The sequence below is a fragment of the Salminus brasiliensis genome, chromosome 3, assembly GCF_030463535.1.
Source record: "Salminus brasiliensis chromosome 3, fSalBra1.hap2, whole genome shotgun sequence".
In the NCBI taxonomy this organism is placed as follows: Eukaryota; Metazoa; Chordata; class Actinopteri; order Characiformes; family Bryconidae; genus Salminus; species Salminus brasiliensis.
This window is the reverse complement of record NC_132880.1, coordinates 40877764-40895926: the sequence shown is the minus strand read 5'-3', so window position 1 is coordinate 40895926 and position 18163 is coordinate 40877764. Positions and strand designations below refer to the sequence as shown.

The 18163-nt window shown below is 40.1% G+C and overlaps 1 protein-coding gene across 2 annotated transcripts; it reads right to left on the bottom strand.

Moving 5' to 3' along the window:
* Positions 1 to 2850: 2850 nt before the first annotated feature.
* pdcd6ip (programmed cell death 6 interacting protein) lies at positions 2851 to 17808 on the bottom strand. 2 transcript variants are annotated; one of them, XM_072676216.1, is made up of 18 exons: positions 17521 to 17808; positions 13102 to 13150; positions 12919 to 12988; positions 12490 to 12617; positions 12219 to 12372; positions 10335 to 10435; positions 9780 to 9911; positions 8223 to 8445; positions 7925 to 8048; positions 7508 to 7685; positions 7275 to 7386; positions 6926 to 7095; positions 6031 to 6279; positions 5759 to 5893; positions 5402 to 5496; positions 5186 to 5306; positions 4890 to 5101; positions 2851 to 3621 (listed from the first exon to the last, which is right to left on the bottom strand). In XM_072676216.1, the coding sequence occupies exons 1-18, from the start codon at positions 17724 to 17726 to the stop codon at positions 3450 to 3452; spliced, it is 2631 nt and encodes an 876-aa protein (XP_072532317.1). In that variant the 5' UTR covers positions 17727 to 17808; the 3' UTR covers positions 2851 to 3449. The 2 variants fall into 2 exon arrangements, with proteins under 2 accessions (XP_072532317.1, XP_072532318.1); XM_072676217.1 differs by having other exon boundaries at positions 9780 to 9896.
* Between the last annotated feature and the right edge of the window lie 355 nt (positions 17809 to 18163).

The window sequence follows — 18163 nt, the reverse complement described above, 5'->3', positions numbered from 1 at the left end:
GAAACAACAATTAAAAGAGAAGACTTTAAAATGATTTTTAAAGTCAGAGTTTTGACATTAACCTTATTGAGATGCTGGCATGACCTGGCTGTTCAAGCAAAGGCATGCGAGAAAAATATTGATTAACTGAGGAATCTTATGTGCAGCTACAAGAAATGATTGATGGAGGTGATTGCTGCTCAATAAGGGCAAACAGTACGACTGCCTGTCCATAATTCATTTAGTCATATGATGTTTGTCTATAATTATGACTTTTTATTTTCTTAGTAATCTCTGACGTGTGCAACTGAACATAGTCCACCATGGACATCTGGAAGGGTAAGCAGTCTTTAGGGTCATAGAGAACAGACAGAAGCAGGTGTGACATATCAGTTCAAATCCTCCTATCATCACTAGAAGTGCTCTCAGATCTCAAAGCATCACAACAGGCATCTGTACTTATGTTGCCTAAACATAAGAGAGCAACAGGACTACGACTGGGGATCAAAATTCAATGTGTCTCCAAGTCTTCTTCTGGAGAGCTACCTTCCTGCAGGGTTGGATCCTGTCTGCATGACGGTAGGTCTCCAGGAGCATGGATGAAGACCACAGTTGTAACATCTAGCTAATGTATAGCCTCCCCTATTTGACTGTAGCAAAAGTAGGACAAACTCCCCATTTTGGAAGAAACAGCAGGATGAGCAGGTGTCTACAAACCTTTGGACATGTAGTGTATTGTCCGGGCAGAAGGAAGCTATCTGAAAAATGTGGGCCTTTGTCCACAACCTGGAAACATTCTCCCTCGCCTCTAATACTATGAGCTCCATTTACTGTACATGACGCCAATGTTCGTGTCCTCCTGAGAATAAAATGTCCAGACCAGCACCTGCCTGGGCCACATTCATAAACACACCTCTTGGCTTGTCTGTCAGAGGATTGGACTACAGCAGTCGGGGCCTTGAGCCATCAAAGCATTTTTGTTATCTAACCAAACAGACATGCTCACTGGCTGGCATGGCGCTGGAGCTTCTCTGATGACACTTTCTCGTAACTGTGAGTCATCTGAGAGGGATCACTTTCTAAAAGGTCAAAGGGTCACAGGGGATAAAGACATTGGGAGATTTTGGCATTTCTACAATAATGTAGCACCTGCCTCCCGCCCTCCCACGCTCTGACACTTACACATAAACCTTCCACAAATCTCTCAACAGGAGCGCAGAGCATTCCGGCTCCTACAGTTACAGTAAGCACAAGAGCATAGGGGGCTCATATAAACACCTGCTCTTTGACTTTTCTTTTGGTGACTTCCGCTTTTGTGCCGGAAGCTCTGTCTCCAGACTGTCCAGTGTGCAAATTCAAATGATCATGGCTTTACTTATACCAGGTAAAACATATAAGAACATGCTGACCTCATCTTGATAAACAAGAAAACGGAACAATGCAAATGCACATCCACAAACCTCTGGTCTAGTTCCTTTAGAGAGAGAAGAACCAATAAAATAGAACTCTCTGGAGCAGATAATCATGACTTATTGGCATCATGCGTAATGCCAGGCAAGGGCTAGAGGGGTACAAAGAGGAACACATGTTCAAGACTTACTACACGTATATGCTGGCCAGTAGACAATCAGTTATAGTGGCATTTTTACAAGCTTCTACACAATGAAAGTAGATGACCATGAGGCTGAAAGACAGCCCAAATATTAGCCATGCCAAAAACCGCCACATCATATAATTCAAAAGATACCACAGTTAGCTCAGCTCTGCCAATGAAGGACATCAAAAAAAGTTTAACACAGAAGATCATCACATTATCGTCTGATAGATTAAGAACACATGCAAAGGCAACTTAAAAGATAAAGATTTCTATGATTAATTTAAAAACAAACGTGGAAATGTGGAAATATGCACTGCATCTGTAAAACAAGGTGGTGGAGGCATTAAACAGAAATAAGGCATTAGACATGAATGCTTGCTAAAGGAAGAGGCACTTTACTGATAAACTGACAATTAACTAGCTGAAACTGACCATGTTAATTATGTCCACGCTCCAAAAACTATATAATATAATCCCATCAGCAGGATTGTAGAAGAGTGTATTAATATTAAGAGGTTAGAGCCTTCCCAGACTGAATATTGTTATGTGAAATTCAATGCAGTCGCAATAATCACAAGGAAAATCTCCTAGACCCCATCAAGACTTACATTTTAAAAACCTGAGATTTCCCTCCCTGTTTATGAAAATATTTTCATCCACACAAAGTTGAAAACGCTTGCATATGCATGCTAGCCCTGTATGGGGCGATTGTATCTCATAGACATCAAATAATCAAAAGATCACCATGATGAAGGAGGAAACCGCAAAGGTGTGATGCTAAATTACACACCACTCCGTGTAGTATACTACGCAAATTACGGATTGAAAAAGTAAATGGAGCACTACATAAATGATAGAACAGAGTTTATTTATTAACGTTGAAATCTGAAATCTTGGACTGTCTGCGTGTAGCTGTTGTAGAAACAGGCATGTGTCATAACTTCACCCTTTTCATAAAGCTCCTTTTTCCCCTTTGAAACACCTCGCAGAGCGTTTTCGGCAAGTTCTGTTTTCAGTGATTAAAAATAATTTTATTTGTGGATGGGAGACCAAAACGCAGACAAAAATCTTTAGAAATATCCAGATACAGGGCCTTAACCTGCCCATTTTAATTCACTAATGAGTTTCAAACATTTTGTATTTTCAAAAACAAAAAGTTCCATATAAGCCTCCACTGCCCTCCTGCATCACTCCCAACGTCAACACACAAAAGCAGTTGAAGAAAAGACACAGTAATGTGTCTCAGTAGATTTACAGAGAGAACGCAGTAGGCCTTTCAGCATCAAACAGGTTTTAATCACATGAGAACAAAAGAGAAACAAAAATGCAAAGTAGTTTTTAAGGTGACAGATGCATTGTATTATTCACTAGTCCATTAAACTGTTCCATTCCCCAAGCGCTGATTGATAGATGAACAGAGAGAGGTATAGTGAAAGGGTTACAGTATTTTTTTCTCCTCCCAACAATTATCTTCATCTTCAGAGTAAGAAAACATCTACATATCCTGCATTAGAGTATATATATTCAGTATTCATTACAAAAATAAGATATAAGTAGCGGCAGGCAGGCAGCCAGCCAGCAGCTTGACTTTGGGTGTGAGTGAGAGAATCAGAGTGGGAGAGAAAAGGGAGAGAGAGAAAGATCCAAACCAGGACAGAAAGCTTCCTTCTGAGGCTTAGAGAGAGTGGGCGTGGTTATTAAGGGCAGATCCCATTGGTCCTTCTAGTGTTCTAATGTCTGCCCACAGGAAGTCAGGGGTTAAAGACAAAGAAAAGGAGTGATTGTGTTAGAGATTATGAGTAAGAGGAAGGAGTGCTAGTATACATGGGGCAGCAGAGCTGTTGCTGGGGCAGGTGCGGTCAGTAAATATTGTCTACTGCTGGGGGTAGAAGGGCTGTTGCTGAGGGGGTTGCTGGGGATAGGGGTAAGTCTGCTGTGCAGGTGGAGCTCCAGGATAACCAGCTTGCCCCTGGCCTTGATAGTGCATAAAGGGCATGTTATACCCATAGGCATAAGGATTATACGCCACCGGCATCTGATAGAACCTGAGGAACAAACACAAAGAAAGAGAGAAAGGAAGCACAATGTTTTAGCATCCAGTGGTGAATAATGCATAAAACATACCACAAGTAGGTACCGTTCTGTGAAAAGGATTTGCCCCGTCCCAATTTCTTAAATTTATGCATATCTGCCACATTCAAATTATCCATGTAATCATGTAAATCATACATGTACACACACAATGCAGCTTATAAACGATTTATTGAAAATATTATCACCCATGTGAGAAAATAAGTCACGTGTAGTCCTGCCATAGCATCTCGATGGGATTTAAATCAGGACTTTGACTTGGCCATTCCAAAATCTTAATTATCTTAAGAGTGTTTTAAACCATTCAGACGCAGACCTGTGCGCTTTGGATTCTTCTCCTGCATAACCCAGCTGCACTTGAACATTAGGTTATGAACTGACAGGCTCCAATAATTATGCACCGCGTTCAGCCTCATATAACTGGTTCTCCGCTGGGGCCATTAACACAGTGAACTGCACAAGGGCACCAGCAACACAAACACAGCTACACACAGACATGCCACTGCTGTGATCGAAATGGTTCCCTAAAGACCTTTCTCTTAGTCACTGCGTCATCAAGGTCAGCTCTGTAAAAACAGCAGTGTCCGCCTGCATCGTTTAACAGGACACTCGTCGGTCTTTAACCTTAAACATCATGGAGTGGAAACTCAGGTAAGTGTTTTTCTTTGAATAATTGGTAAATTCTGAACATTGTAGTAGCCTCAGCCATTGTGTAGAAAATGACTGGAAGCATTTTTAATACTACTATTTACGGAATCGGCCAGGAAAATTGCAATCAGTGCATCTCTATGAATTATGAAAAATCATCCAAGTTTTGTAGAATCAAAGCAGCCCCAGACCATCACACTACCACCACCAGGTTTGAGTGTTGGTATGATGCGGTCACGATGGAATGACATGATAGGTTTATGCAACAGGATCCAGGTCTTCCAAAACATTCCACTTTTGACTCATCAGACCACAGAATATTATCCCTTGGGGGTCATTCAGATATTTTTTGTCTTCTATAAATTAAATTATATAAAAGCTGCTTTGTTTACTTTTGTTGTCTTAATCTTATATTAAAATTAGCTGAAATATTTAAATGTGACAAATATGCAAAAATATAAGAAGTGTGAAACATTTTAGAGCACTATACAATACCACATATAACAACTAGCCAATAAACTGGTACTTGCATTCAGACATAAATAAACAGACAAACCGAAGCCAAAATGCATACCCTGGGTAACCCTGATAAGTTGGGTAGGGTGGTCCTTGAGCCTGTGAGGGTGCAGTAGGTGGCGCCATAGGTGGTGGGTTGGAACTGGCAGGAGGAGGGACTTGGCTGGCAGGTGCTTGACTGGGGGTAGTGCCGCTGCTGGCTGCCTGTGGGGTGAAGGTAGGTGGTGGTGGCCTTGCTGGAGGCTGGGCTTTAGCCTGGGGCTGCACTGGCTGCAATACAGAGAGTCATATCAGAACGAGAGGAGATCAATTCAAAGTTTTCTGATTAGAGGTCTGCTCTTACTGGACACTCACAAACACAGTCCTGGGGGCAGGGGTGGGGCCTCCAGCTGCAGGTGCTGAGGTGTTGGACTGGTATGCAGGAACGCTGAAAGAAGGTGCGCTCGGTTCACGAGCAATACTCTGCTGCAACTCCCTGTCAATGATATATGAAGAACCCATCATTAAGATTTATTATTACATTACATTATATTATAATAATATTAATAATAAAGAGTAAAGAGTACATACTTAAGGAGCTCATCTCTTTCAGTCTTGCGGGCAAAAACAATGTCGCTACACTTATTCTGGAACTTCAGGAGGATTTCAGTCAAGTCGTTGTAGAACTGCATGAAAGGAAGAAATGGGGGATAAAAAGAAGGTTACGAAGTACAATCTCTCAGCTAGCTGGCAATGTTCAATAGTGCATCAGTATTGGTGTTGCAAATTACTCCAAAACTAGGCTGAATCCATGTCTGGGTGACTGAAATATGTATATATATAGTTTATATATAAACATTTATTTAAACACTTTAAAACATTTAAGTGAGGATGTGAGCTCCACCTTCAGTTTAACACTCATGAGTGAAGTAATCTTTTGAGCTCTACCTTGGTGCCCTCTTTAAGGTTGGAGGTAATCTCAATGTAACTGTCATGAGCTGAGGCTAGTTTCTTCAGCGTCTCCTCCCTGTCGTTAGCCTCAGCATTGGACTGCTTGAGGGCCGCAAACTCCTGATGGGACGTCTGAAATGAAGACCCAGAGCAATCCAAAATGAGCAAACCCAACACACATTAGTTCAGTATTACGACTATGCAACTACAGTTAAACAAAGAGAAATGGTCACGATCAGGAACACAACAGTCAGCACAGTATCATGTACCTGCACTTGGCCCAGCAGGTCTTCCTGTGCACGTAGATTCTGCTGGACACGCTGTGTGTGTGAGCCATAGCGCGAGTCCAGTTCTGCAGCGGAAAGGACTTCTTCATTAATTGCTCCGTCCTGAGCCAATGCAGTTAGGAATTTTGCTGTCATGTCAAAGGTCACAGACTTTATCTCTCCTTCCAGAACCTCACGCTCTCGTTTGATCTCATCCAGCTGAGCCAGCTGAGCCTTCAACACGTTTACCACCTGCAGGGGTGAGGGATCTATGAAAACAATGTTCCGAAACATCCTAACTCACTTAAAGTCATTAATATTCAACCATTCTATACACAGAAGCTCAATCAAGCTGTCTTATACAGAGACTCATTATGCATAATGGCAAAATCAACTTCCATATGCTTTTAGGAAACTGGGCCCTGTTGTTAAAATTGCAACACTCAAGACCATTTAAATTATTAAAAAGTGTTCAGAGTGTTGCTCGCTTGACCCCATTAGCAATCACTGTTGTGCTAGGGTTTTCTGGTCCATCTGATCAGCTTAGTAAGTGATAATAAGTAATAAGTATAAGTAAGTAATTAATTAATTAGTAAGTTGCTAAAAAGCAGCAGCAACATTTTGACACTCACAAAAAGCTATTTATAGCTTTAAAGGTTTCAGCAAGACATAATTAACCAAATAACAAATAAATACATTAAAACTGCATTGCATGTATGAAATTTACTTGTGAAACTAGGTCTTGAGAGTTAGAACTGGTTCATTAACAATTCACACTCAGGACAGATACCATTTGTCTCAGGTAACCTAGTAAAATCTATTTCTATAACCCCCCACCCTAGTAAAAGTCACCTAGCATTTGTTTGTGTGAATGAGTAGGTGTACTTGTGAATGTTACCTCGCTGCCCTGCAGAGTCTTGGCAGGATTAGCTGAAGGAATGGCAGCACAGAGCTCATTCTCTGGTTTGCAGAGCAGAGCGATCATCTCACAGTGGGAGTTATAGCGCTCCCTTACCACCTGGTCAGCCTGCACAGCCTTATCCAGCACACTGCGGAAATTAGCACCCTCTGAACAGACAAAGTAATACACACGTTAGAAGATTCATACAGAAACAGACATAATTACACTGTTTATTTTGTTAATACAGAAGTGGCATCATTTATAGTGTGGGCATCTATATGGCTGTATTTCTGCATGTGCATTAACCTGGACCAAGATATTCTGTTGTTGGTTTGTGGTGGTGTACCTGCTCTAAGTGGTTTATATAGGTCTCCAGATGGAGTCCTGTTCCACCGTTGGCTGAATTTGGCTCTAAGTTCATTGTCTGTTGTCTCCTCATCATCCAGCATCTTCAGCGACTACAAGAACAAACAAACCAAAAAAAATCTGAATCTAGAAAGCTAAATGTACAGTCATAAAAAATTAATCAGCTCATTCAATTTAGGGGACAATCTTTGCTTATGTGAATGAGCGACCAACCTCATCCAGGATCTCACGGTTCCTCTGAAGTAGTTCAGGCAGGTCTTTAATGAGCTGCTCGATGCTGTGAAGTCCTCCCTGCTGGACTACAGCACGACTTTTATCTAGAATGGACTGTGGGACTGAGTCCCCAGAGAGATCCTCCAGTGCTGCTGGCAGGTTTAGAGAGGCCAGCACCCTAAAAGATTAACAATACTTCATCAAAATACGTCCAGTTAATCAACAACATAATTTCAGTAGAATCTGTTCACATTAAAAAGCTAAACAAATACCAAATTCACAAGAAAATATAAAAGCTCACAAAAACAGGTTAAAAGAACCATCTAAAAAAATCTCAAGGGTTTAACAACATAACTACTAACCAGGTCAAGTCAAATTAAAGGAGTTGTTATTTTTAACCAAATCTCACAAACTCACCCATTGCAGAGGTTGGTTGCCTCTCTCAGACTGCCCACAAGTCTGTTGACCGTATCAGCCCTCCTGGAGTTGGCCAGGCTCAAAGACTGCTGCACTTCCATAGGCACCATCTTCTCAAAAAGGTCTGGGGAGGCGAGCGACAACACAAAATGCAGCCATATTAAAAGAATTTTGTTAGAAAAGTAAGTATTATTTAGGATTCAACCTTCAGTTTTCATGGTTTTTATTAAATCTAACAAAAAAGGCTGTTAGTTAAAAATGAAAGCGGAAAATAAACCAGTATGAAATAACATTTTACCTGTGAACTTCTGACTAATTGGAACTTGAATGCTTGTTGCCTTGACGAGTGTTGCCTTGCCAATATGCTCCAGGTCTTTAACTTCGGGGACACGATCATGGTAGATGAAGTCGTTGTCTTTCTTAGCAGCTGTGAGAGCACGGCTGATCTTATCAGAAAGATCCTTTACATTTACATACTCATCGTAGCGGGACGCCACAGTCTTAACCAGCTCTGTGGCATGCTGCAAAGACACAAAGAAAACACCAAATTAATTTCTACAAAAAACAAATGGCCAAGACATATACATACCCATAGCTTTTCTCTCACACATGCAGGCCGCCCACATGCAGAGGGCACCTTAAAAAGGTAAAAGATCCCTCCACAAAGACCTCCCCTCAAGCAAAGGTATGCCAGTTTCAAACATTTTTATATGGCTTAGATTCTTAATTTTTAAATTGACTGTATTTTATGAGACAACTAACAAATGTTTCAAAAGTATCAAAAGTTTGTGTTTAAAATTAATTTATTTTATATTTAATTATGTTTTGATGGTGTTAATTGTATCACTTTTGTTATTTGGGAGATCCGCCTGTGTTTATGTTGTGTTTGAACAAACTAAGGCCAATTTTTGACTGTAGCTATGTTTCCATCAGCTTTCAACGCAACTTATATCATAGATATTGACAATGTGAAAATGCATTAAGCACTCCGCCGTGCTGTTTGTGTTTATGTACTGCACCAACAAATGCACTTTTAATTGCAGTGCGCTTTTTAGTGCATTATTAAGTCTTTATGTTTGTTATAAAGAGGCATATTAGGGAAATGTGTCACATGGCACTAAATGTATGCGTAAAGTTGTTTCCTCCCCATCCCCTCACTCACAAAAACATTTCTGGTATGAACAAAGCATTTGTCTTGAGCAAAAAAACAGAAAAAGTGTTGACAGCTGACATGTTGCATGAAATGGTAAGACATTTGAACAGTATGATAAAAATACATATGCATATGAAAGATATCAAAGTACACAGTGTTTCACAATTCTTCGTCTTCTTATTATTATCATCATCATCATCATCTTCACTGGTTAAAATGTTTTATATAATATATATACATATGGTTTTATACAGTATATATGCCTACCCAGGCAGAGCTTTTCTGAAATATTTTGTATGTCACTAATAATTATTTTTTAATGATAGATTTATCTGCTGATTATTTTCTTTATACATCAACTAACTGAAACTGAAAACAGTAAGAAATTGGTGGGAATCTGTTTGGTTGCATTTTTAATACTAGTATTAAGCACATGTCCATGGTATGATCAATTTTCATACCATGGTATACCCAAAACCTTATCCATAGACTACTTGCCTTTGGAAGGAAACACAGCTAAAGATATCGCTCAAGTTGTAATAAAGCAAACAACCCAAGCAAGATAATAAAGCATATTTCTATGAAGACCTGAAGGAGCATCAGATGCTGGAAATGTGCTTTTCGGGTCCCAACGTCTTCACTTCACTGCCTGACAACTTCCATTCCACAGATACATAAACACACAGATAAACACAGACCCACCTGCAGACGGGCAATCTCCTCCCCAAATCGCTTCTTCTGATTGGCCAGCGCTGACTGGTGGAGCTCCGCAGTGGCTTGCATCATGCAGTGCTTGGCAGCCAGGACTGGAAGCACTTCCTGGAAATAAAAATACTGACCAGGGAGAGGCAACCACAAACACCACGGCAACCACGAACAAACACCACGAGCAACCACAAACGAGCACAGACACACAGCACAGGGCGCAGGAAGAGAGAACAGAACAGCAAATCAGCACGCAACCTTCAGCAAACCTCAACCAAACCTTCACACAACGCTCATGCAGCGTTCACACTCACAGATCAGTGGGAGGAGAAACAAAAGGCAAGAAGTTGAAATTGTCAAAGTGTGTGCATGTGTGTTTGAGGGAACGACTAGTGGCCAGTACAGACACTAAATGTAATAGACAAACACACATACACACAGTGGATGCTGCATGCAATGTGTCAGTCTTGATGGTTTATACTGTGTCTACAGTGACCCCTAGTGGATGCCTCTCCAATGGTCGACGGGTCGGCGTAGTTGAAGTGGGCGTACCTTGGGCAGGTTCTCTTTGTACTGGCACTGCTTGAAAGCATCGCCATAGAAATCTGCAGCCTGATTGGCCAACTTAGCAATGATGGCATCCTTCATCTTGTCTGTAGAGCAAATCACATGTGGGGGAGCAACAACATGATCAGTCAAACAAACCACACATCTAAAGTTAATCTAGGTTGAAACATCTGAACAGTCTAATACTTCTATACTCTAAACATCAAAACAGGCACTACTTAAATAACGTTGAAGGTGGGAGATTACCCAATATCAAATTTGACTGGTTAGACGCGTTAGACACTTTCTAAATGTACCAAACATTTTTTGTCAATACATGAATTGTCATTTTTTTGTAGGCCTTCTTCAGTATATATATATATATATATATATATATATATATATATATATATATACACACTGATATATATACACATATACATACACATATACATGTACTCTGATTAAGGTCACCCTAAAATTCCTCAAAACATAGATCTTTGAAACCAGAGACATTAACAAAAGCATAAGGTGCCAGGAAGTGAAATTACATCCCTCTCAGTGCCCAAACACCAGAATCACCTGCCATCCTTAAACATCAATTAACAGAGCACTAATATTACATCATTAAAACTCTTATTTATTTAATTTTCTTCACTTATTTCATCTTGTTCTTCCCCACAGGTTTATTGCACAGCTTAATAAGCTCATTCAGGTTCTGGGAATTGTGTACTGTTTGTAAACTTCTGTATTAGGGTTGTTGTGCAGCTAACTATTGGCCGTGCCAAAGCTCAAAAGTACCTTCAATTCAGAGTAAACTGTGTATCTGGTTACTCAGATTGAAATGTTATTATTGTGTGGGACAGAATATGCAAATTCACTTGTTACGCAGCAATTATTACTGGTGTTTGGTTTTACTGGGAGGGGTTTTGATTGTCGAATGAGTCTTGGAAAGACGGAGGTGTTTACACTACATTTTGCTAAAATGCATCTCAGACCACCTCCTGAAAGACTGAAGTTACAGTCTTAGTTTGTTTGATTAACAGGACCAAATTGTTTGTAACTGTTTGGTGCAGTACTTACAGCATTCTCATCTGTTCATTTGTTCTGATGAACTAGTTCGCTGAACTGGCAAAATACAGCTCAGATAAACTGGTTATAAACGCTTTAAATGTTTTCAGAAAACTGTATAAAGTTGCTTACTAAGTTGCCAGATCAAGAACCACAGAATATTTTAATGGAAGAAAATATCATCTCAAAGTTTGCTACCATTCAAACGTTGATCATGGTCAGATTTTGTTTCAATGTGTCCCAGATAAGCTTAGCTACACCAATGAAAAGCTATATTTGGTTACTTCTGACACAGCAAATGAATACATGTGTAAAGTTAGTGTGCAAAGGCAAATAAAACAACTAGAGGTTTTAGGCTCCCGGAATGTGTTCTGGGATCAAGAGTGTGGACATTTGCTGAGGTTTGTTTCACAATGTTTTAATATGTATTTTTCCTCTAAGAGGTGTGAAAATACACTCATTAATTATTTTGAATGGCTCAAATGTGAACTCTCCCTTTGAACAGTATAATTCAACTCAGGGCACGCCTATGCTAGTCAAGCTCAATATTATTCAATATTATAGTCTATCTCTGTCTCTCTAATAAACTTAAGATAAATGTTCTTTACAAATACTTCATAAGATTCAGAAAGTCCAAAATACAAAAAAATACTATTAAGAAAAGCATACATTATTTAATTTCACCACCAAGTATTGTTATACAAAACTATGGAAAATAAGGTTTGCTTATCTTATCTCTTTCAGTCATACCAAATGTCAGAGTCTTAGGACTGATATATTTATTGTTAATCAGTGACGTAACAGCCCTCTTACACACACCTGCTGTGGCTTTCATCACAAAAACCTCCTGTGCCTGGCTGAGCATGATCTGGCTGAGTGTTCCCACGGTCTCTGGAGAAATATCCATGGTAGGTTCCCGATTCAGAGCAGAGAGCACTGTGTCCTTGATGTGAGCGAATGCACCACTCGCCAGCTAAAGAGAAACACCAGCAGAATTGCACAAACAAAGAGAGATCAGACCTCAAATGTCCAAAAAATAGATATAAACACCAGACATTACCATGTTAAATGTTTATGGTGAGACCCTGACCTGGTAAAACTTGGCAGCTGCCTTCAGTCCCTCATCATTGTCCAGGTTCTGCTCTGAGGCGATCTGACTAGCCAGAGCTCCGATGTTAAACAACACACAGGTCTTCTCATAGCCCAAACTTGCCAAGGCTAAAAACACACACAATATTAACATAGTTATTAGAAAACACCACCAACTATCTACTTACACTTATTCTAGTATAAGGATAAAGGCACTACAAGAACCATGTTTGTAATAGAGGTGCGTGAGTGTGAAGAACCTTTACATCAAGTGATGATTTTATAAATCTTTCAAGTATTCTTCACCCTTATCCATACCCTCTATTATAAACATGGTTCTTTATTAATCCAAAAGTTGTACTTTTATGGCATGACTTAAGAAAGCACCTTTATTTTTAAGAGCGGCTGAAGGTTTAAAAGACAGACTTACCAAGCTTAACCGAGCCACCAAACAGAGACCCTTTATCAAAAGCATCTTTCCATGTGAATGTTAGACACAGCTGAAACACAGAGATTAAAATCAGCGCCATAATACTACGTTTAAATGTACGCATGATTAGGTACACACACATTATATATATTTATATATATATTATATAAATAAGAAAATTACCTCAGGGAAAGGAAATTTAGGCTCGACGGCACACAGCTGATCATAGTACCTGCAGTAAGAGAGCGAGAGAAAGTGAAAGATGTGAGAGGTAAAAGCATCACAAACAACTTTCAACATGCACTTTTCAACATGATCTAAAAGACCCCAATATCTGGGGCTGGACTTTCAAAAAAGTCTTTTACGAAACAAAATCTTATGTACTTTTTCCCGCTTAAGAAAAAACAAAACAAAAAAAAAAAAACAAAAAAAAAAACATAATTGCTATTCTTCGAAAATCACAATGGTTTTAGACTGTAAGAGTTCAGAAGGTCAGGGTCAGGGTCTGGACCCATAACCTATTGGGAACTTTCATTTTAAGGGAGGGTTTATTTTAACTTGTTAAATTTTTCAAGCCTTTATGGTACCGGTTTAGCTTCCAAGAAATATCATGTGATGCCACTGAGTAAATCTGATTTGTACATTATAATGAGCTGTGACGTGTGTGACAGCCAGGAAATAGATGAGAGTCAGCGGTTGGAGCAGAAAGCGAGTCAGAGGACTATTAATTCACATGGCAGCCCTAAAAAAGAGAAGAGGAGCGCAAAGAATGAGTTTTTAATCAAGAATGAACTCATACATTCTTCCCACGAGCAGTACTAAACCAGTACATCTCGTATGATTCGAGACCGTGGTGATTATTAAATGCAGTAATGTCAAGCGGGACTAGGAGACAAGTTAAGCTCTTTATTTTAAAATCCACATTTTTCCTTTTTTTTATTTGATTTACTAGATTTATTTTTGGTATTTTTTATTTATATTTCATCCAATTCTGTGTGAAAATGACAATAAATATTGTTTAACTATCCTCAAGTGTATTTGAACTTGTAATTTGATTTAACATTCTGTTTGAATACATAAAATACTGATATAACTCAAACTTCAATATACAGGATATGGCACTGAATCATAACGCAAGCTAGATCTTGATTAAAAGTAGTTCTTAAAAGTACTGTTTGCGTCTACATAAGACAAAAAAAGCTTTCTAAAGTCATGCCACAGTTATTATATTTTCCAATGAGGATCTTAATTCATGTCGCCTGAAACATTCACCATCACTTAGCTTATGTTTACTGAATTTTTTTTATGTCTATGACATAGCTTAGGCACTTAGCTGTGTCTACAGAAGAACCCAATGAAGTGAGCTTTCAGAAAATCTTAAAAAATAAATCCTCAAAGTTCATTTAAGAACATATTTGTGTTTATCCTAAAATTCTTCTTCTCCCCATCTCACCCCCCCCCCCTAGGAAAGCTTTTGTGCCAGACAAACCAGTTACAGTTAATCAGTGACCATATCTGCTCCATTTGTTGTCTGACATTTAGAGCTTGTGCTTAAATATCTACTGGCTGATGACATATTACCTCCCTTACTCTGAAAACAGAGCAGACATTTTTCTTTTCAAGTTCAAGCTGAGGAAACCAGAAAAGTTAGAAGTAACTTCAGATGATAAGCTCATGTGACTGTTCGTCATCCGAAGACTTCTGATGTAACATCAACAAGCGTGACTTCACAAAAAACAACAAAAAAACAAAAAACAAACACTACCTCTAATGCTAGGTAATGGTGCCAAGCTTGCTCATGACATAGAAAGGAAGTTCCATTACTGGTTCCTATTTTAAGCTTCTTCTCCTGATGACATAAACAGGTATGTGACTGTTGACTCATCGATCTGGATCACCGCTGAAGGGTGTACCCAAGACACTGCTCGTCATCTAACCCATAAACACAGGGCCAACACAGCGGCACACAGCAAAACCAAGCATTCACCATACAGCCTAAAGACCACAAGAGGGTGATACCAAAACAAAAGGCCTGTTTCTATAGCAACGCATAGCTCATTCACCATCCACATGGAAGAAAAGGAGCTGGAAACTTAATACTGTCTTACTGAGGACCAGACTGCACACATTTATTCTATACGCAGGGCAGAACAGAAAAGCACTCAGGAAGCAAGTAATTCAATATCTGGCACACACATCTGATGAGTCACTGCTCCCTTCTTTAGCCCCCCGTCAGCATTTTCACAGCAGCACTGGCAGTTATATTAGGGCTCATAACTAGACATGCACTCTTGGGAATTGTGGGCTGACAATATTTTTTACTTGAATCTCCAGATGTCAATACACAGACACTGAGAAATTACAGAGAAATCTAACACTTAGCTGTGGAGAGTTACACAAACTGCAAAACAGATATTTTACATATATACACTATATGGATAAAAGTATTGGGACACCTGCTCATTTATTGTTTCTTCTGAAATCAAGGATATTAAAAGAGAGTTTATCCTGCTACTGTCCAGGGAAGGCTTTCTACTAGGATGTCAGAGGATCACCATCTCACCGCATCCCCAACTTCTCAACCGATCCCAAAAGCATAGGATGGAGCGCCAACCATCATTCCAGAGAACACAGCTCCACAGCTCAATGCTTGGGGGGGGGGGCTTTACACCCCTCTAGCCAACGCCTGCCACACAGCAGGTTTATATTGAACTAAACAAGCTGTGTGTATGCATTTGCACTTCTGTGTCAGCAATGGATAGATTACATATTACCACACTATACCGTAACACGTAAGGCCTTCACAGCTATTACACAAACAGCCAGTCAGGTTTACCAGATTTAGATTCCCAAGTGTCTGAGATTGAGACATCTGTTCCACCTTCCTCACATCACATTTAAATTAGCAGAAGTACAATCTAGATGCACTAGGGACAAAAGGCAAAGACTGCAGCCCCTCCAGTGCTTTTGTTTAACAAATTAACGTGCCACTTCCTGGACTCTTCCGTATGCAAACTTTTCATTATCACTGAATGCTCAGGTTATTAACCACATGGCCCAATAATGGAGAAGGGACTTTACCAGTGTAAGAGTTGAGCCTAAGTGTCAATCACTGCACCCACTTCTCCTTTCTCATGTGATCAAATTACACAACATTCGGTCTGCTGTCGACCAAGCAGAGTCAGCGCCAGCACACACAGTCTATAGGTTACCCACATAAGGTATGCATTCAGGTACTGCTGTGGATGCACAGACCTTAAGACTGCTTGTTTAACAGGCACTGAGAAACATTCACTGCCAAAGGCAAAATGCGTCACGGAGAAGAGGGAGAAGACTGTGACCAGGAGCTGGAGTTAAGGGTGCAGACCATTGCCGTGGCAGCAGGGGGCGCTCTTTGACCCAGTTATTTAGTTATGTGGTCAGGAGAGTCTAGCCTGGTGGTCCGGAAAACAATACACCTGTGTCAATACACCTATTATGCCATGGTGAGAAGATCATGCAGCGAAGACTGGGGGCTATAAAAACTCCTGGATGCGGATTTAGCTAATTATTACAACTTAAACGCAGAATAGTCGGTGGCCTGTCAAAATAGTTAACTAAAAGAGTGGGGAAACAACTAAAAGCTTTTGAATAATATGAAAAAACAAGATTTGACGTAGACTGTGGGCTATAAAAACGTCTGAAGGTCAATTTAATGATTAAAATCAGACGCTGGTTAACGGACACGCTGTCAAAGTTAAGCCGTCTTGCTGCGCTTGCTCGCTGGGTCAGTCCCAAACCCAGTGAATACAGAAACCAGGCCGAAATAGTAACACCCTTGCCCGCTGGCCTACATACCAGGCAAAGAGGACTTAAAACTCAAGATTTAGAAATTAATGTCTGGTTTTGCATTCATCAAATCTCAGCTTAACCAAAAGCCTGTAAGATAAGGACTGGCTAGCTAACTTTCCGGTAAGTTACTGATGAGGTGTGGCGTTTACCATAAAGGACATGCGGAGGTTGTTTTCATAGTCAAGAGCTTCTAACATTTCAATATAGGCAGCACTAGCTAGCAAACACACTCTATTCAGACGTTAATAACTCGACTATGAAGTTATTAATATGAATTATTAAAAGGACCATGACCTAGAGCTGAATAACGTCCGGTAGCAGATGACAGGTAGGCAAGCTAGCAATAGCTGACCTGTGTAGCTAATAGTAACTTAGCTAGCGAGCTACCTTACCATACATATCCAGTGTTATTACAACAAGAGCTAGCTAGCTAACAGTAGTATACATACAGTGTAAGTGTTAGTTGACAAATGGCTCATAAAATGTAGCTAGCTAATTATCAACTGCCCATGTCGCTAAAGAAAGCCCTCGGGTAAAACAGCAGCACTCGTTAGCTTGGTTAGCTAGCAGCTTAGTCCTAGCGTTAGCTCGGTTAGCTATTCTGACATATTCGCATCTGGCTAACAGTGTGAATGGTTTAATCAGCTGTAATTTAATAAATACTAGATATCGACCTCTTTGCTGAGGTTTTCAGCATGAAATAGCATCTCAGACACTACTGTCAGAGCGGCCAGACAGCGAGGTCTAACGACACCCAGCCAGCAGACTGACCGCAAGAGGATCTCCAGCGAGCTCTCGTGTTTGTCCAGCGGCCTCCCCAGCGCGCTTTTCCGGAGCTTGTTCAGCTCATCCACCGCGCGGAGATACTCGGTCTGTTCCTCCCCCGCCGGATAAGTAGACGCGACGAATTTGGACAGCGGTTTCGACAAATCAACTTCTGAAGACTTCTTTAACGGAACAGAAATAAACGTCGCCATTTCGGCCCGCTGAAGTGACTCGGGTTTATGGCGAACGAAGAACAGCAGTGGGCACAAAAACAGCGCTGCTGCACTTCCTGGATCTCTCCGGTGACGACCGAGTGTTTACGAAGATTTTTTCCGGCCCCAGATTAAAGGGAAATTCCACTGATTTAGGATGTGGAGAAATTATAAAGCCCCTAAATATCAAGATAGTGAAGCTACAGATACCTTAATTTAACAAGCAGGTCTCTCGATTTCATAAATAATTTCATCAATTCAATAAAGCGTTCCTTAAGTTAACTAATTCACCCCCCTAATTTAATAAATCATTATTTTAATTTAATACATCATTCCTTTACATTAACCAACCCCTCCTAATTTAATAAATCATTATTTTAATTTAATACACCATTCCTTTACATTACCCAATCCCCCCTTAATTTAATAAATCATTA